The sequence below is a fragment of the Trachurus trachurus genome (assembly GCF_905171665.1).
Source record: "Trachurus trachurus genome assembly, chromosome: 11".
In the NCBI taxonomy this organism is placed as follows: Eukaryota; Metazoa; Chordata; class Actinopteri; order Carangiformes; family Carangidae; genus Trachurus; species Trachurus trachurus.
Genome location: NC_139904.1, coordinates 739504 through 759855, shown reverse-complemented (window position 1 = coordinate 759855; position 20352 = coordinate 739504). Strand labels below are relative to the sequence as shown.

At 40.7% G+C, this 20352-nt stretch overlaps 1 protein-coding gene across 2 annotated transcripts in view; it reads left to right on the top strand.

The window, feature by feature from the left end:
• Window positions 1-873: 873 nt before the first annotated feature.
• The window catches only part of LOC310993989 (major histocompatibility complex class I-related gene protein-like), a 36925-nt gene continuing 17446 nt past the window's right edge, over window positions 874-20352 (top strand). The window contains exons 1-8 of one of the 2 annotated variants that reach the window (XM_083982486.1): window positions 874-1036; window positions 1673-1939; window positions 10495-10773; window positions 11172-11480; window positions 12791-12901; window positions 13189-13254; window positions 13399-13470; window positions 14056-14081. In XM_083982486.1, coding sequence (XP_083838612.1) covers window positions 985-1036; window positions 1673-1939; window positions 10495-10773; window positions 11172-11480; window positions 12791-12901; window positions 13189-13254; window positions 13399-13470; window positions 14056-14066 — 1167 coding nt within the window. In that variant the 5' untranslated portion in view covers window positions 874-984 and the 3' untranslated portion in view covers window positions 14067-14081. Of the gene's footprint in view, window positions 1037-1672; window positions 1940-10494; window positions 10774-11171; window positions 11481-12790; window positions 12902-13188; window positions 13255-13398; window positions 13471-14055; window positions 14082-20352 lie in introns of those variants that run through there. The other variant, XM_083982487.1, reaches the window with a different exon arrangement.

The window sequence follows — 20352 nt, the reverse complement described above, 5'->3', positions numbered from 1 at the left end:
CTGGTGTGGCAAGGTGAAGAGGGCCCGGGCGGGGATTGAACTATAATGAAACTAAATCAAATCAAACGGCCACTGAGACACCTAGGGAGTGAATTTACGCAGGATAAACAAAGTCCATTGTCCAGGCAAAAAATGAAAGTTTCTTGGGTTTATTCTCCATTGGCAAACAAACAAACAAAGAACAATGGCCCTTTGCCGCCTCTCTTGCCCTGGTAAAAAACCATCTGCCCTCCCAGGTGCCTAGCTCACCTGTGTCTGCCAACCCCTATATGTAAACTCACCCGGTGCGCTCCAGCTACCCAGTACCTTCAAAATAAAAGCATGGTCAAGTACCAAAATAAACTTAATCAATACTAAATATCATAAACAAACTAAAGGTGTATTCCCCAAAACTAAACCACAAAAAATAACTAAATAATAAGTGATTAAATAATACAAAAGTGACAAATACGGTCGTCGCCGCTGCCCCGTCAGACGTTATCACACAGTTTGACCAGTGAACTGTCTGAAGACTGAGATCAGTTGATTAAATGACAAAAGTATTTTGTGCTGCTGCTTGGCTGGAAGGACAAACTGCAGCCACACCGGCCCTTAGTGCAACAGTCTGCCATGTCTGTCCCAGATGTTCATCACGTCACATGAACCTGAACATGATGAATAAAACCTCTGATCAGATGAAGTTATGACCATGTGAACACACTGACAGACTCAGGTCCAGTCTCCTCTCAGTCTCTGTCCTCTGTCACAGGCTGAAATCTACAACTTTAACTTTCACTTTCGTTCCTAACCTCACTCTGTCTGTTCTACCTAGATATAAGTGACGTAGACGCTCAGACTGAATTCTCATTGGTTCAGATGGAGGAGGATATGAACGCGCCTGCGTTTTTCGCCTCTTCAGATGGTGTTCAGAGTTGGAGCAGGACAGTCGGTCCTCTAGGAGACAAAGAAACACACCAGTTATTCTTCACTTTTCACTCGATCACAATGAAGACTTTGTTTCTTCTGTTTCTGGTGGGAATACACGGAGCCACGGCAGGTGAGTTAGACATTTTAAAAGTCGTTTGATTGTAAAATGACAAATCGATGTAATAACTACACCTACGAGTCAGTTGATGGCGCTGTTTTCTTAGCTACTGACTTCCTGCTTTGTTGGTGCAATGTAAATATCGTTCACTAGTTGATGGCTGCACATCACACTATCTTTGATTATATTTTAAATCACTTAACCTGTTTTTCAGTATTTAAACAAAATGTAAACTAATTTGTAACCAAATTCTAATTTCCACATATTATGACTTTAATTTAAATATATGAAAAATACTTAGAATGTGAGAATAACAGCAACATAGCATTTATATGCTGATAGCAGCTTTTACTAGCTTTATCAGGATAAATGTTTATGTTGGCTAATAACAAGAAATTGAAGAAAACAGAACTAAGAGAGAATAAAGATACATTTGTGTTGATGGAAATGTTTGAGGAAACATTTTGCTGTTAACAATGTGTTTTTGTTTTCTCACAAAACATGATTGCACGATGTAACTATTTGACCAAATTGGTCATTTGTTCCATATTTTTTAAGACATTCAAAGAGATGTCTTGATTGTGTGTTCTTTAATTTAAGTTCATGAATTCTGAAAACTAAAATCATGTTGTTAACTTTTTCTTCCAGTGACCCACTCTCTGAAGTATTTCTTCACTGGTTCCTCTGGAGTCCCAAACTTCCCAGAGTTTGTGGCTGTTGGTCTGGTTGATGATGTTGAGATGATCCACTATGACAGCATCACTCAGAAAGCTGAACCCAAACAGGACTGGATGAAGGAGGCAACATCAGATGATCCACAGTACTGGCAGAGGGAGACTGGAAACCTTCAGGGTCAACAGCAGCTCTTCAAAGTCAACATTTACGTTGTAAAGGAGCGCTTCAACCACACTGGAGGTTTGTAGATCTGTTGGTTCTGTTTCACTGGTTGTAGTAAATACACACACACACACACACACACACACACACACACACACACACACACACACACACACACACACACACACACACACACACACACTATAAGACCACATACCTAGATGATAAAAATGACTGAAGTGAAGTGTGTGAGAACCTGCAGTGTGCTGTTGCTCTGACCATCTTTTTAAATTAAACACACACAGGGCAATGGTTGTGTCGTTTAGTCACACAGAATTTAACAAAGCAGATTATTATGAGACAGAAGTTTATTTGTATAACACATTTTAACATTCTGTCTCAACAACAACATCTTCTCCCCTCGTATCAGAATCTCACCATCATCATGGTTTCAGGTCTTGGTCTTGTTCAGCAGGTTCCTCTCACACAGTAACAATTAAATATATTTTTATGACTCGTGTTGTCAAACTAATGAAGCCAAGAGAAACAAAAAACACAAACACTCTCTGACAAAATCACCAACAGTCACACTTCATCTTCTTTGTGCGATAGATGATTCACCTGTTGACAGCATGTTAGAGACTTTAAATGTTGGCCCATATGTTGTTATAGGCCTCAGTGGTGTATCAACATTATGTGATCGTTACCTCTATAGATATTTATATTAGATCAGATCAGATTTGGTCAATTTGCTCTTCAGAAACCTCCATTTAACTTCTGACACAAATAACATGTATAATAAACTGTAAACACCTGGATACAGTTCACTATAAATTTTGACAATCCAAGTTACTGTATATATATTTGTAATTAACACAATTATATTGATGAAACTCTGTGAACACATAGGTCCAAATTTTAGCTGTGTACAGTTGATACACACTGAGGCTGAAGAAAAACCAGTGACACAGTAAAAAAAAAAATCACCTGACTGAGAGAAATATAAACACTTATAAACTCAGCTCAGTTAAATCAAACTGAAGTGTCAAACAGTGAGTTCAGTAAAAATCCTTCCACATCAGCTCAACCTCCATCATGTCTCTGTCAGCTGGACGGCTACGGTAGCTTGTAGCTGGAGGCTCCGGCTGCTGTTTCAGGTTCAATCTGAGCTGATGAAAAACTATGAACAATGTTAATACTGAAACACACTGAGAGAGAAGAGGAAACAGAGCAGACTCAGTGTGAAGGTCAGAGGTCACTGCAGAGGAACATCATCTCACAGACTGAACCTCACGTCACCAACACCGACCTCACAGAGAAACTTTAGACCAACTAAACATCTGGTTATGAAGCAGTGAAGTGATGAACAGCTGGTTAACGAAGCAGTGAAGTGATGAACAGCTGGTTAATGAAGCAGTGAAGTGATGAACAGCCGGTTAATGAAGCAGTGAAGTGATGAACAGCTGGTTATGAAGCAGTGAAGTGATGAACATCTGGTTAACGAAGCAGTGAAGTGATGAACATCTGGTTATGAAGCAGTGAAGTGATGAACAGCTGGTTAATGAAGCAGTGAAGTGATGAACAGCTGGTTAATGAAGCAGTGAAGTGATGAACATCTGGTTAACGAAGCAGTGAAGTGATGAACATCTGGTTATGAAGCAGTGAAGTGATGAACATCTGGTTAATGAAGCAGTGAAGTGATGAACAGCTGGTTAACGAAGCAGTGAAGTGATGAACAGCTGGTTAATGAAGCAGTGAAGTGATGAACAGCCGGTTAATGAAGCAGTGAAGTGATGAACAGCTGGTTATGAAGCAGTGAAGTGATGAACATCTGGTTAACGAAGCAGTGAAGTGATGAACATCTGGTTATGAAGCAGTGAAGTGATGAACAGCTGGTTAACGAAGCAGTGAAGTGATGAACATCTGGTTAACGAAGCAGTGAAGTGATGAACATCTGGTTAACGAAGCAGTGAAGTGATGAACAGCTGGTTAATGAAGCAGTGAAGTGATGAACAGCTGGTTAACGAAGCAGTGAAGTGATGAACATCTGGTTAACGAAGCAGTGAAGTGATGAACATCTGGTTAACGAAGCAGTGAAGTGATGAACAGCTGGTTAATGAAGCAGTGAAGTGATGAACAGCCGGTTAATGAAGCAGTGAAGTGATGAACAGCTGGTTATGAAGCGGTGGAGTGATGAACATCTGGTTATGAAGCGGTGAAGTGATGAACATCTGGTTAATGAAGCGGTGAAGTGATGAACAGCTGGTTAACGAAGCGGTGAAGTGATGAACAGCTGGTTAACGAAGCGGTGAAGTGATGAACAGCTGGTTAACGAAGCGGTGAAGTGATGAACAGCTGGTTAACGAAGCGGTGAAGTGATGAACAGCTGGTTAACGAAGCGGTGAAGTGATGAACAGCTGGTTAACGAAGCGGTGAAGTGATGAACAGCTGGTTAACGAAGCGGTGAAGTGATGAACAGCTGGTTAACGAAGCGGTGAAGTGATGAACAGCTGGTTAACGAAGCGGTGAAGTGATGAACAGCTGGTTAATGAAGCAGTGAAGTGATGAACAGCTGGTTATGAAGCAGTGAAGTGATGAACAGCTGGTTATGAAGCAGTGAAGTGATGAACATCTGGTTATGAAGCGGTGAAGTGATGAACATCTGGTTAATGAAGCGGTGAAGTGATGAACAGCTGGTTAACGAAGCGGTGAAGTGATGAACAGCTGGTTAACGAAGCGGTGAAGTGATGAACAGCTGGTTAACGAAGCGGTGAAGTGATGAACAGCTGGTTAATGAAGCAGTGAAGTGATGAACAGCTGGTTATGAAGCAGTGAAGTGATGAACAGCTGGTTATGAAGCAGTGAAGTGATGAACATCTGGTTAACGAAGCGGTGAAGTGATGAACATCTGGTTAACGAAGCGGTGAAGTGATGAACAGCTGGTTATGAAGCGGTGAAGTGATGAACAGCTGGTTAACGAAGCAGTGAAGTGATGAACAGCTGGTTAACGAAGCAGTGAAGTGATGAACAGCTGGTTAACGAAGCGGTGAAGTGATGAACAGCTGGTTAACGAAGCAGTGAAGTGATGAACAGCTGGTTAACGAAGCAGTGAAGTGATGAACAGCTGGTTAACGAAGCGGTGAAGTGATGAACAGCTGAAGCAGTGAAGTGATGAACAGCTGGTTATGAAGCAGTGAAGTGATGAACAGCTGGTTATGAAGCAGTGAAGTGATGAACAGCTGGTTATGAAGCAATGAAGTGATGAACAGCTGGTTATGAAGCAGTGAAGTGATGAACAGCTGGTTAACGAAGCAGTGAAGTGATGAACAGCTGGTTAACGAAGCAGTGAAGTGATGAACAGCTGGTTAACGAAGCAGTGAAGTGATGAACAGCTGGTTATGAAGCGGTGAAGTGATGAACAGCTGGTTACGAAGCGGTGAAGTGATGAACAGCTGGTTAACGAAGCAGTGAAGTGATGAACAGCTGGTTATGAAGCAGTGAAGTGATGAACAGCTGGTTAACGAAGCAGTGAAGTGATGAACAGCTGGTTAACGAAGCAGTGAAGTGATGAACAGCTGGTTATGAAGCAGTGAAGTGATGAACAGCTGGTTAACGAAGCAGTGAAGTGATGAACAGCCGGTTAATGAAGCAGTGAAGTGATGAACAGCCGGTTAACGAAGCAGTGAAGTGATGAACAGCCGGTTAACGAAGCAGTGAAGTGATGAACAGCCGGTTAATGAAGCAGTGAAGTGATGAACAGCTGGTTATGAAGCAGTGAAGTGATGAACAGCTGGTTATGAAGCAGTGAAGTGATGAACAGCTGGTTAATGAAGCAGTGAAGTGATGAACAGCCGGTTAATGAAGCAGTGAAGTGATGAACAGCTGGTTATGAAGCGGTGAAGTGATGAACAGCTGGTTAACGAAGCGGTGAAGTGATGAACAGCTGGTTAACGAAGCGGTGAAGTGATGAACAGCTGGTTAACGAAGCGGTGAAGTGATGAACAGCTGGTTAACGAAGCGGTGAAGTGATGAACAGCTGGTTAACGAAGCGGTGAAGTGATGAACAGCTGGTTAATGAAGCAGTGAAGTGATGAACAGCTGGTTATGAAGCAGTGAAGTGATGAACAGCTGGTTATGAAGCAGTGAAGTGATGAACATCTGGTTATGAAGCGGTGAAGTGATGAACATCTGGTTAATGAAGCGGTGAAGTGATGAACAGCTGGTTAACGAAGCGGTGAAGTGATGAACAGCTGGTTAACGAAGCGGTGAAGTGATGAACAGCTGGTTAACGAAGCGGTGAAGTGATGAACAGCTGGTTAATGAAGCAGTGAAGTGATGAACAGCTGGTTATGAAGCAGTGAAGTGATGAACAGCTGGTTATGAAGCAGTGAAGTGATGAACATCTGGTTAACGAAGCGGTGAAGTGATGAACATCTGGTTAACGAAGCGGTGAAGTGATGAACAGCTGGTTATGAAGCGGTGAAGTGATGAACAGCTGGTTAACGAAGCAGTGAAGTGATGAACAGCTGGTTAACGAAGCAGTGAAGTGATGAACAGCTGGTTAACGAAGCGGTGAAGTGATGAACAGCTGGTTAACGAAGCAGTGAAGTGATGAACAGCTGGTTAACGAAGCAGTGAAGTGATGAACAGCTGGTTAACGAAGCGGTGAAGTGATGAACAGCTGAAGCAGTGAAGTGATGAACAGCTGGTTATGAAGCAGTGAAGTGATGAACAGCTGGTTATGAAGCAGTGAAGTGATGAACAGCTGGTTATGAAGCAATGAAGTGATGAACAGCTGGTTATGAAGCAGTGAAGTGATGAACAGCTGGTTAACGAAGCAGTGAAGTGATGAACAGCTGGTTAACGAAGCAGTGAAGTGATGAACAGCTGGTTAACGAAGCAGTGAAGTGATGAACAGCTGGTTATGAAGCGGTGAAGTGATGAACAGCTGGTTACGAAGCGGTGAAGTGATGAACAGCTGGTTAACGAAGCAGTGAAGTGATGAACAGCTGGTTATGAAGCAGTGAAGTGATGAACAGCTGGTTAACGAAGCAGTGAAGTGATGAACAGCTGGTTAACGAAGCAGTGAAGTGATGAACAGCTGGTTATGAAGCAGTGAAGTGATGAACAGCTGGTTAACGAAGCAGTGAAGTGATGAACAGCCGGTTAATGAAGCAGTGAAGTGATGAACAGCCGGTTAACGAAGCAGTGAAGTGATGAACAGCCGGTTAACGAAGCAGTGAAGTGATGAACAGCCGGTTAATGAAGCAGTGAAGTGATGAACAGCTGGTTATGAAGCAGTGAAGTGATGAACAGCTGGTTATGAAGCAGTGAAGTGATGAACAGCTGGTTAATGAAGCAGTGAAGTGATGAACAGCCGGTTAATGAAGCAGTGAAGTGATGAACAGCTGGTTATGAAGCAGTGAAGTGATGAACAGCTGGTTATGAAGCAGTGAAGTGATGAACAGCTGGTTATGAAGCGGTGAAGTGATGAACAGCTGGTTAACGAAGCGGTGAAGTGATGAACAGCTGGTTAACGAAGCAGTGAAGTGATGAACAGCTGGTTATGAAGCAGTGAAGTGATGAACAGCTGGTTATGAAGCAGTGAAGTGATGAACAGCTGGTTAACGAAGCAGTGAAGTGATGAACAGCTGGTTATGAAGCAGTGAAGTGATGAACAGCTGGTTATGAAGCAGTGAAGTGATGAACAGCTGGTTAACGAAGCGGTGAAGTGATGAACAGCTGGTTAACGAAGCGGTGAAGTGATGAACAGCTGGTTAATGAAGCAGTGAAGTGATGAACAGCTGGTTATGAAGCAGTGAAGTGATGAACAGCTGGTTAATGAAGCAGTGAAGTGATGAACAGCTTGTTATGAAGCAGTGAAGTGATGAACAGCTGGTTAATGAAGCAGTGAAGTGATGAACAGCTGGTTAACGAAGCAGTGAAGTGATGAACAGCTGGTTAACGAAGCGGTGAAGTGATGAACAGCTGGTTAACGAAGCGGTGAAGTGATGAACAGCTGAAGCAGTGAAGTGATGAACAGCTGGTTAACGAAGCGGTGAAGTGATGAACAGCTGAAGCAGTGAAGTGATGAACAGCTGGTTATGAAGCAGTGAAGTGATGAACATCTGGTTAATGAAGCAGTGAAGTGATGAACAGCTGGTTATGAAGCAGTGAAAAGCTTCAGCTGGATGTTGATCCTGTCACTGAGCTTCATGAGCCGCTCACTGTGCTGCTGTTACGTGGTGACTGCTGCCATAGCAACTAGGGATGGGCATTTGAAGAAATCCTTTTGATCGATCTTCGCGAAAATTAACGATCAATTATCGATTAATCGTTAATATTAATAATAATTAAAAACAAAATGTGTGCGGCTGTGGCGTGTGCCAGTAATCCAGGGCAGTCCCCGTGAAGGAAGAAGGTCAGACAACAACGTACATGGACGTCTGTGTGCTTGTGCTTCACCTGTAGGGACGGTGCCGGTGCCGGCATCATTTAGGTTAAAAAAATTTTTTTTAAAAAAGCACCGTTGCGCTGCCTGGCTCACCTGCAGCTGAGCTGTCAGAGCAGCTCTGCTGTCCCTCTCTCTTCAGCCTCGTGTTTGGCTGCACTTGTACAAAAAAAATCACAAGCACTTTCAAACTGTGAAAGCTGTGTTTTATTGTTATTTCTGTAGCCAACACAGGGCGGAGCGGCGCTCTGATCAGCGCGGCACAGAAAAGAGAAACTAACTATGCAGGATATTTACCTTATTTTAACCGTCGTTAAACAGCTTCGGACTAGTTGTGATGTTAGATAAATGACTTGTAGCTTGTAACTTACAGAGAGAGTGGAGGCTCCTTCCACACTGCAGCTGGAAACCAAACCTGCTGATCAGAGCGGGCGGAGCCGCGGAGTCACAGCTCTCGTCTCTGTTGCACCGAGTCCGCGACACAAGCGCCCCGTCATATTTAATGAATTATTTCACTTTTAAACCGTGTAATAATAATAATAGGCCTGTATAATAATACTTATATGGAGTTTATTGGTTGTTATGAAAAAATGAAACTTGGGTTTATTTCTCCATGACAACCTCTGCCCTCTACATGATCCCTTATAATAAATCGATAAAAAATTTCTGTGATCGATAAAATTCTTAACGATCAATAATCGATCATCGATTAATCATGCCCATCCCTAATAGCAACCACACACACACACACACACACACACACACACACACACACACACAGACACAGGCAGCAGGTGTGTGAGTCATGTGACCGTTATGACCGAGTGTGTGAGGCAGGAAGTGACAGCAGATCTCAGGTCAGCTGAGTGAACCACACAGAAACATCTGGATTCATCCAACACAGTCTGCAACGCGAGTCAACCTGCTTCGCTGCCTAGTAATGATACGAGTGTGCGAGCATATTATGGGATGTTGAGGTTTGTAGCAAGTAAACTACGGTGCCTTGGAAAAAGAAAAAATATTGCGGGTGATAGACGCGCGTCATGCGAGAGAGAGTGTGAGAGGAGGGATTGACGCGGAGCAAAGGGACTGTCTGGTGGAATCGAACTGGGTCGCTGCAGCGGATGTGCTTCGCTTGCTCGCTGTATGTCAGGACGAGGTGTCAGACTTGGGGCAGACGCACGCAGTAACAGTCACCTGTTACCGTTAGTTACCATACCGACGAGCTAACGTGTCCTTTTTAGGTTATAACCCTGTTGTCAATAAACACACGTGGAGACGGTGCTTTTCATCTTAAAAATGCTTTTTTAAATTGGTCCTTATTATTTTTTTTAGATACTGAATTACTGTAATACTGAAGCTAAATTGTCCACTGGCACTGCCCAATGCAGCATGTGAATGCAAAATCTGATTGGAGGAGCCAGCTATCTGTTAAAATGTTGTCCATGTTTTTGGCCATGAAAGGCCCTTCAGTTCAAGATTTCAACTGTGATCGGGCATTAAACAGGTGGCTCACCTGTTCAGATAGGGGACAGAGGGTGTAACTGCTACTGGTCAAATAATGTGAAATAGCAGTTAATTTTCAAACATTTTTAATGTCTGCAATGGTTGCCATTTAAATGCAATTATAAATAATCATAAATACTGCTTTCTGAAGAAAGAAGTGTTGTGTAGTGTTGTATACAGTCAACAGGAAGGATTTTAGTAAGATATAAGTCATGAGCGAAAATATGCACCACACAGCCAGGATAAAACCTCTTAGGCAGGGCAAGTAAGAATTTATATGGGGCAAGTAGATTTGAGAAGTACTTGCCCGACAGGACAAGTAGGAAAAAGCCTTAACGTCGGAACCATGTGGGCCTCCTTTCATATTTAATAGAGAGGGTGCGTGCTGTCCCACACGCCTCGTCTGTTTAGGATTTTTCCTTGGTTACCACCGGGCCCAAAAATATTCTAGGGGAAACACTGACAGATATAATATGATTTGTCTAAATACTGTAATTTCCAATTTAATAACTGATCAGTGACAAACCAGAGAAGCAAGATGAAGATTTCAGTGCAGTTCAGTAAATGCTAAATTGACAGTATATTGTTGTGTTTGTCTGTATCTGCTATAGATGTGAATCTGCTGTTAATGACTGAGATTAACTGTGTTTACAACAAACTTCTGTCTCTGTCTCAGGTGCCCATGTGTACCAGAACATGTACGGCTGTGAGTGGGACGATGAGACTCAGGAGGTCACTGGATATGATCAGTATGGTTATGATGGAGAAGACTTTGTAGCCTTTGACCTGAAGGAAGAGACATGGACCGCTCCAAAACCACAGGCTCTCATCACCAAACACAAGTGGGACAATAACAAAGGCTGGATCGCACAGGACAAGAACTACCTGACCCAGCTTTGTCCTGAGTGGGTGAAGAAGTACGTGGAGTATGGACGCAGCTCTCTGATGAGAACAGGTAGAGTCACATCACCTGATGATGTTTCATCAACAACTGTCTTCATGTTTCCTGTTCATAAACAAATGTAACAAAATGAATATGAACCAACACAAACTCACACGCTGTATCTGTCATTTTTCCTTTATGTCTCCAACATGAAGGAAAAATGACAGGGCTGGAAAGAGAGATGAATCTAACATTCATCTCTCTTTCCAGCCCTTCTCTCCCTCCTCTCCTCACCGTCTCTTCATCTCTGGTTCTTCTGTGTCCCACCTCCAACATTTCTCCTTTATCACACTGGACATACAGAAACTAAACTGTCAGAGTGTGACATTCAAAACACATCCAACAGGAACTACAGCAGCTTATACTAAATTATGATAAACTAGAATCTGTTTTTCTCTCCCTCTCTCCAGACCCCCCCTCCGTGTCTCTCCTCCAGAAGACCCCCTCCTCTCCAGTCAGCTGCCACGCTACAGGTTTCTACCCAAACAAAGCTGTCATGTTCTGGAGGAAGAATGGAGAGGAGCTTCATGAGGACGTGGACCAAGGAGAGATCCTCCCCAACCATGATGGCTCCTTCCAGAAGACCATCCACCTCTCATCAGTCAAACCTGAAGACTTCAGCAGCTACAAGTGTGTGTTTCAGCTCTCTGGACTGAAGAAAGACATCGTCACCAGACTGGACAAAGCAGCAGTTTTCACTAACCGGGGCAAATCTGGAGGTAGGAAGCACATTTAGTTCATTTTTATGTGATTCATATTTTGTCTTTGTGATGGATGGTATTTTGTGTGTGTGTGTGTGTGTGTGTGTGTGTGTGTGTGTGTGTGTGTGTGTGTGTGTGTGTGTGTGTGTGTGTGTGTGTGTGTGTGTGTGTGTGTGTGTGTGTGTGTGTGTGTGTGTGTGTGTGTGTGTCTCTGTGTGCTTGTTATTTTAGTTTCTGTTGTTAATTTATTCATCTAGTTTGGTCTTTTCTGATGTTTCATGAGAAGTCTTTTTTTCTCCAAATGTTCAGATTAAATTAAACTTGATTCCCTTCTTCTTTTAAATGTGTAAACACTGATATTCAATGAAGAATGTTATGCCACTAACTGTTTATTTACTTGTCATTAGTTTCTAGATGTCATGTGAATCATTACCAGTCCTAGTACTAGTACTACCAGTCGTCAGTAGCTGCAGTTACTTCATCACTTCCTGTTCTACTTTACAGCTGCTTCAAAAGTTTCATATGATGTTTTGTAATAAATGTTTTTTTGGGTTTTATGACTGTTGATTCTGAACTGATGGAGATATTTTACCTTCATGTGAAGAGAAGTTAATCACTTCTCTTCTTCCATCATGTTCTTTAATAAGCTGTGGTGTGATCACTGCTACACTCAGTAAAGACGACAGTTTTCAGCAGGTCAATAATTATGATGTCATGTTGTAAATCAAACATGTTACAGTAGCTACAAATAGGGATGGACATTTAATTTTTTTTTAGAGATAACCAACACATGTTAACTGATTAATAACTGTTAACTGACAAGATTAAAATGCTCTGTTGAGCATCTGTGACTCGATCCTCTATCAGCGATTGAGAGGACGATTGAAGAAGTTTTTTTTTTCTTGTCATTGTCTTGTCAATGTTCTGAAACACACACGCTGCTTCAGCTGTTGTTGAACTCTTATTATAAGTGCAAACACCAGGCTAAGAGAGAGGAACAGCAGATCCTCTGACAGCTGGACAGGCTGGAGAGCGCAGGCCGTCCTTTTTTCTTTCTCTCTTTTTTTTTTTTTAGCAATACTATCCTTACAGGTGATGCACAGATTTAAGTTTGTCGTCTGACCTTCCTTCATGGGCATTGTGCTGCATTACTGGCACATACTGTCAGTCCTTCTGTGTGACTTTTTGCTGTGAAATATGGCAGAAGGCACAAGTGGAAGTCTGTACATTTAGCTAATTAAAAAAAAAATTGTTGTTGTGTTGTGTTAATAAACAGACTGAGATGAAACAGAGACATGAACAGTGTGAACGTCCTGATCTGGTTTCAGAGTTCCCAGTTGCTGCTGTCGCTGGAGGAGTTGTTGTTGCTGGACTTCTCATCCTGGTCGCTGGAGCTGCTGGATTCTTTATCTGGAAGAAAAATAATGAAAAACCAAAAGGTGAAGAAAGAAAGATTTTTTTTAAATTTTATTTTAAGCCATGATAGAAACACATGTTAAATGTAAATTATCATTACTGATATCATTCAACCTTCCTGTTCCCACTGAAAACTGCACAGAATAAGACAGAGGAGTTCCTCTGGTTTTACACAAAGAAGAAAATGTCTTGTGTGTGTCTCAGGAGACGTTAGAGACAGTTGGAGATTTACTTGATATGTCTCCTCCATATATATACTATATATAGGACATCTGTCATATCTGCCTTTGTCATTAACTTGTCTTTTCAGGGTTTGAGAAAACTTCAGCTGGTTCTGTCATTTCTTCTACAGAAAGTCTACCCTGCAAAACACCAGGTAAATAATGTCTCTATTTGCACCTGTATTTATCCCACTTACCACTGGCTTTACAGTTTGCAAGTGGACTTACAGTAATCAGTAAATCTGTCTTTTGTTTTGTTTTTTCTTTTCTTGACTTTTGTTGAATTTATTTATTTTCAGAGCCAGACACGTTCTCTCAGAGTTCTAGTTCCTCCAGAGAGAGTGTGGGCAGCGACACACCACTGATGAAAGGTAATTAACTACACATCACCTGCTTCCACTGTTTATAGGAGACATTGTACTGTACTACATGTTGTTTTAAAAGTGAACCCCACTTATTCACATTAAGTGGAGGTGATTTCACACATTTCTAATTTAAAGGGACAATGAGGAGTTTTGTAAAAGTGAAGTGTTTCCACACTACATTTATGAGCCTCCGCACCGTGAAATTCTTTGACCGGTGCAAGACAGACTCATGTTTTCATTCATCAAGAATTAAAGTCAGAGGTTGGAAGACGATCACATACCGTCGTAGTTCCCACCATGAACGGAGATTCGGCGGCGTTATTCTCATGACTCGCCACGAAACCGAAAGTAAAGAAACGCTGGTCGGCTCGCCCAGCATTTCCACCACCACTAATAATAACAAAATAACCATAGAGACAAAACCATAGATTTATCTAAAATGGACCATTAACAAGTGGTAACGGAGATTCATCCACATTAATATCAGACTTTTTATAGCCAAATAGAAACTCCTCGTTGTCCCTTTAATATTTTATTTTTCAGAATATTTCAACACTTTGTTAATCATTGTTTATTTGTTTGTCCCAACAGAGAATAATTGAAGTGGAAGGTGAACTCTCCTCATTCTCTCTCTTTCATCAGCAACGTTAAATTTTATGAGGCCTTCTCTGCTTTAAAAAAGAAGTGAAAATGTTTTATAATCTGTAATCCAAACATGTTCCAAAGGGCTAACACACCATCAAAACTACTAATTAGATTTTTATTGATGTGGTAAAAGTGAAATGAAACTGGTCTAATCCACTGTTTTATATAAAAAATACATCAAAGCATCATCTCAGATTTTGCAGCTCCACACAAACATTCAGGTTTGGTTTTGGTTCAGTCTCAGCTCTCAGTGTCCAGATGCAGCAGTTTACAGAAGCTCTGATAAAATGATCAGCTGACTGACATTTAGCAGCTGAGGAATGTGAAACAGGGAGGAGAGTGGAAAAAATATACAACTATTAACATTAGACGATTCAATTTAAAATTAGAGCCTGTTAGTAAAATCTCTCTCACTGCAGACAGAGGTGGAGAAATATTTGAAACTAAAATATTAATTTCACCAACAAGATCAAATTTAATCTAAAATTAGATCCAATTAGAATTTAGTCAAACTAGGTTTAATATGAGTTAATCCAGGTTTTAAATTAAGACAAGATAATGTTTGCTCCATTTCAAATAAAATTTGGTTCAGTAAAGTAAAATTAAAAGTCAAATTAACCAAGAGTGATAAGTGTGCACATTAAAATTAATGTTAAATACATATGTATAATGTCAGGACCCAGTAAATATAAAAAACTGGTGATAACTATACAATACTTGTTATGGTAGAGCAGAGGAACTCATGTTCAGAAAAAGTTGTAGTTTAATTAAAGGAACAATGTGGTCAAATCATAGAAGATAAAATCAAATAGCAGCCTTTTATTTCTGTGGTGGCAATGTTTAAGTAACAATTTCATGTTCAGATCCAAAACTGTTTGTGTTTGCGACAAAAAAATCATCTTAATCACAAAAAGCTTGATTTTGGTTGAGGTGAGGGTGGAGCAGTGGTACTGTCACTGAGACAGTCCTGGGTTTGATTCCCCGGCCTGGGGCTCGTCCGAGGGGAGTTTACATGTTCTCGCTGGGTGTGAATGTGTGTATGTGTTGTTTATCTCTACCTGTGGCCCTGTGATAGGTGACCTGTCCAGGTGAGCTCCGCCCCCTCCTCTATGTCAGCTGGGATTGGCTCCAGCTCCCTCATGACTCTGCTCTATAGGCGGCGTAGACGATGGATGGATGGATTTTGGTCCAAGTGTCTAAAAACGCAGCAGCTGTAAAAGTTAAAGGGGAACTAAACCCCTCAGTTTTGGATGACGTGCTCTAAGCTTGAAATTCAAAAAATGCCTTGATTATGGGCGGGACTCCAGGAGCACTCTCCGACCCCCCCTCCCCCCTGCGCCCCATTCACACCCGCGAAATCACACAAAAGAGAAAAAAAAAGTAATAAACACACATCGACACTTCTGCTAGCGCTAACGAGCTACTAACGAGCTACTAACAGCACTAGTAGCGTGGACACTACTAGGAGCCCTAACACAGTGCATCTACAGCTGATCCGCCGGCTCGTTAGCTCGTTAACGGCTCGTTAGCTCGTTAACGGCTCGTTAGCGCCGGCGGCGGCCGCACTAACGATTCCCGTTCAGGCAGCTGTTAGCAGCCGTTAGCCGCAGCAGAGCAGCTAAACTGCCTAGCAGCCGTTAGCAGCAGGCAGCAGCCGGTGCTGATTGGTCGGGGAGCTGGTGGCCGGTGACGAAAGCTGCCTCCAAACCGTCATCTGCCTCCATCTCAGCCAATAGAAAAATTCGATTGTAATAGCCGTGTTTCAACCCATAGAGGGCAGTCACTCTACATTTTTACTACAAAATACATCAAGTTGAAATATTTTGACTAAAATGTCAAAAGTTGGACCAGAATCAACTGACAACACTACCTTATACCCAAATATATTTGTTTTCAGCAGAAAAAAATGGTTTGGGGGTTTAGTTCCTCTTTAAAGCTCCTTCACTGGGGGTTTAAAGTTAAATTAGAGTTTAAATGTTTTAGTGCAATATAATCTAATTTGATTTTGGTTTAAAGGTAAAACTAAAGAATTCAAGAGGGTGAAATGCAATCCTTAATCCTAAAACAGAGTTTAAATTAAAACTTGGATTTAATCTGGTTTAAAAATTAAATATTGATTAAAACTAAAACCACCACAGTTCCATCCCCTTGACTTGTACATAATGATGATATGTCTTTTTCTCTTCTTGTCAAAGTTACAAAACTAGATATGAGCCTAGTTTTGTGTGTGTGTGGTTTGGTTTGGGGAAAATGAATATTGTATTCTGACTTTGTTTTATGGTTCTTTAAGAAACATTTTTGCATTATATCATGATTTCTGTCTTTTGGTGTTGAATATAAAAGATGATTTATATCGGTATAATATTTCTGCTTTATCTTTTTCTGTGAATGGTGAAGAGATCGTATGTCTCAATATTGATAAAGAAACTTTATTTTATTTGTATGAAGCTTTTATTAAATGAATCCAATAAAGAAGACAATTTATCATTTGTAAGTGTTTCACTGAAATCCAGATGTTTATAAAGTCTTCTGTGAATGTGCAACAGTGTGACAGTAGTTGGGTTTATAATTTTTCTGGACAAAGATTTACACAAGTTTATGTTTTTTTTAATTCTTGAAATCATCCTTAAAGTTTGATCAGTTTCAGAAACAATTGTAGATGATGACTGTCATTATTTATTAACTTACTCTACACTTAATTAGTAATCTGATTGGGTTTTCTTTTTAATGCAAAGGCTCTTGTTTTCCTAGATCAAGTTTCTGAGGCTGCTGATTTTAACTGTACCAACATGAGTCAGATGGTGGCGCTGTTCACAACTTCCTGCTCTGTTGCAAGATTAACATCATTGACCAATAGTTTTGAATAATTATTAACTGAGGCCTGCTGGGTGCAGTTAGATCATAATAATAGAGCACATGATTGCACATGAACATTCAGTTGAAGTAATGAATCTGTTCATTAGTTCACAGAGGAAGAATTTAGAAATAATGACGTAATGAAAATCTGGTTTCACTCAATGAGGAAATACTATAGTATAATATAGCCTAATAGTGTTTTAATTTAGGAAAGAAAGTTAAAATGTGCCAGAGAGTTAATTCAGTGTATCATCAGTATTCTATCATATCATGGTGTATTTGGATGTTCATGAATACGCAGTCCCGTTACAAATAAATGAATGAAATGAGTATTTTTGATGTTACATGTAAAACATCTTCAGCAGGTCTCCAACCTCTGAGACTCAGACTAAATAAAAGTGTCTGAGAGCAACTTGTGTTTCATTACCGGTCACATTTGTAGCAAAACCTCTTTAAAACAAAATAGATCAATGTAGTAATTTAACGTGGCATCAAATATTAATAGACAAAAAACATCAGAAACTCACATCAGATAAAAAGTCTTGATTCAGTCAAACCTGAACAGATGTGAAAACAGCTGCAGACACGTCCACACATCTGCTCAGAAACCAGAAGAAGAAGAAGATGTGATGTGATTTCTTATTATAATATAAATGTGTCTGTGTAGACGTCATTATACAGCAGCTCCTGCAGTTCACTGTGTTTTACATGAATGAAGTGAATCTGGAAACACAGTAAAGAATAATAAGTTAATCTGTCATTTATTCCAGGATCAGAGTTGATTCATCACATAAAACACTTCTCAGTAGATAAATAAATGTTCAAGGCTACAGGACCAGAAGAGCAGCTCTTGTGTGTTGTGTGACCTTGACCTGTTGAAGATGAGTTGTATTTTCTCTTCCATTGTCGTCTGTGATAAACTGAGACTTTCCCTGTGAAGCCCAGATGAAGAACTCAGACTCATTCTGGATCAACATGATGTGTTGTGTTGTGTTTTAATGAGGAGACTTATGCTCTAACTAGATTCACTGATGGAGCTGGATAAAGACAGAAGGTATTATATCCCACGTTTGCTGCCGCTGTCCTGTATTCTGGAAGCTTGGTTGTTTATTTCTGATCTGTTGTGCTCTGTTTGTTTGTTTTTGCTTTGTTCTGTTCTGTTTTTGTTTTCTTCTTTCAATCAGTCTTTTTTCCATGATGATTATTTAACACTAAATATATTTGATGTTTTAATTTCTCCTGATCTGATGATGAACGTGTGACCTCACAGTCCTGGATCATCGTGATGCGTTCACTGACAGTGGGTCAGGTGACATCCTCAGGATTTATGCTGGAAAAATGTTTTGTTTGGCTACACTGAATATGATAAAAAAAACTAAATTCTCAGTTTTATATCATTAATTTGTTAATTATTTTATCCAAATGTTACATACATAAATCTAAATGTTGTGGTAAGAAGCCAAACTTCCTGGAACTGTCTGCATGTTGGTCAGTATATCTCCTCCTCTGTGATTGTGAGAATAAAAAGCTGTTAAAACGTCTGATCTCTGTAAACTTTACAACATATTTATTTACTGTAAGTTCATGTTTTTTGTCAACCCCCGGCTGGCGTATTTATGATGGTTTGGTTGTGTATTAATGTGATGATGATGATGAACTGTGTCACAGCAGCAGCAGCTAAATGAAACTCAGCATCAGTTTTCATCATCAGTGGAGTTGAGTTTGTGTTGTTGCAGCAGTTTGTGTTGTTGCAGCAGTTGACTTTGCAGCGTTCAGCAGCGTTTATGGTCTGTAGGACAGAGAGCAGCTGATCTGAGGTTTGTCTTCAACAGCTTCACCACTCGTTCTGCTCTCAGGTCTTTCACTCTCGTTTTCATCCCAGAGTCAAACACTGAAGTAAATCACTGCTTCATGTTCACTGTCTTGTGTTGTTATTAAACAGCCCACATTAATAATGTACAGGCCTGAAACTCTACAACATATTATATTATTTTAATAAGAAGAATATGATACTTCTCTCCATCTCTTTTAGTAACCTGATATGACAGCAAACAGCAACATTATAATAAATCCCTTGTTAGTATTTAGTTTGTCCTTCACAGTGAGAAACATCAGCTGCAGCTTTGATCCACAGGAGGGCGCTCTTCACCACATTTACTGTCACATCACTGGAACAGCTGTTGCCTGTTGGTTTTTATATGTGATGTTCACATTTTGATCAGAGTTGTTTCTAAACAGGGACAGTCACATCATAATAAAACAATAACTATATTATTAATAAAACACAGATGTCTTCCTAAAAGCCTCAGAGTAAACGTTCAGTTGTTTGTACTGAAACAAATTTCAACTCCCAGACCAGGTCTGGGTAAATTAAAGGCCGTGTGGCCGCAGGTTTTTGTTCCAACCAAACAAGATCAGACAGTTTGACCAGTGAACTGTCTGAAGACTGAGATCAGCTGATTAAATGAGTCCAGTCTGATGTGCTGCTGCTGAAAGAAAATCTGCAGCTACACCAGCTCTTAGTGCAACAGTCTGCCATGTCTGTCCCAGATGTTCACCACGTCACATGAACCTGAACATGATGAATAAAACCTCTGATCAGATGAAGTTAAATAGTTTAGTTATGACCATGTGAACACACTGACAGACTCAGGTCCAGTCTCCTCTCAGTCTCTGTCCTCTGTCACAGGCTGAAATCTACAACTTTAACTTTCACTTTCGTTCCTAACCTCAGTCTGTCTGTTCTACCCAGATATAAGTGACGTAGACGCTCATACTGAATTCTCATTGGCTCGGGTCGACGGCGAAGTTCACACCTCTAAATTATTCCTTTCTTTTGCTGTGGATATCGAGGTAGAAGCTCAGTGTCTCTTGGACTGTTGGACTGGACAGAAGGACAGATTACCTGCACTCTCAGAGATAAAGATTCTCGGTCATAATGAAGACTCTCATCTTTCTTCTCGTCGTGGGACTACACGGCGCGGCGGCGGGTGAGTCATGTGTTTTGATTAAGGTTAATTGTAAAAAGAATTGCTCTAATTATTTTCAGTTTATCCCCCTCGCAGCTTAGCCTATGTATGTCGTTTGATAGTTATGGACCTTCCTCCATGGAGAGTAGGCTAGGCTATTAAAGATGCTAAAACAAAGTCATCCCATCATCTCAAAATTCGAATTCTGTCCAACTCATTGATCAGTCGGATCTTTTGGTGACTTGCTGCTATATTTTAGAAAAACATGTAAAGTAAGACCCTTATTGTGTTTCTTTAAAAAAATGCTGAAAAGTATTTTTCCTAATCAGGGCCGTTAAATTTATTTAGGCTAGTTCTATTTGTGTCAGTTACAACGGTGGCGTTGTTGTAAACCTGTAGCCTATATTTACTGTTCAGG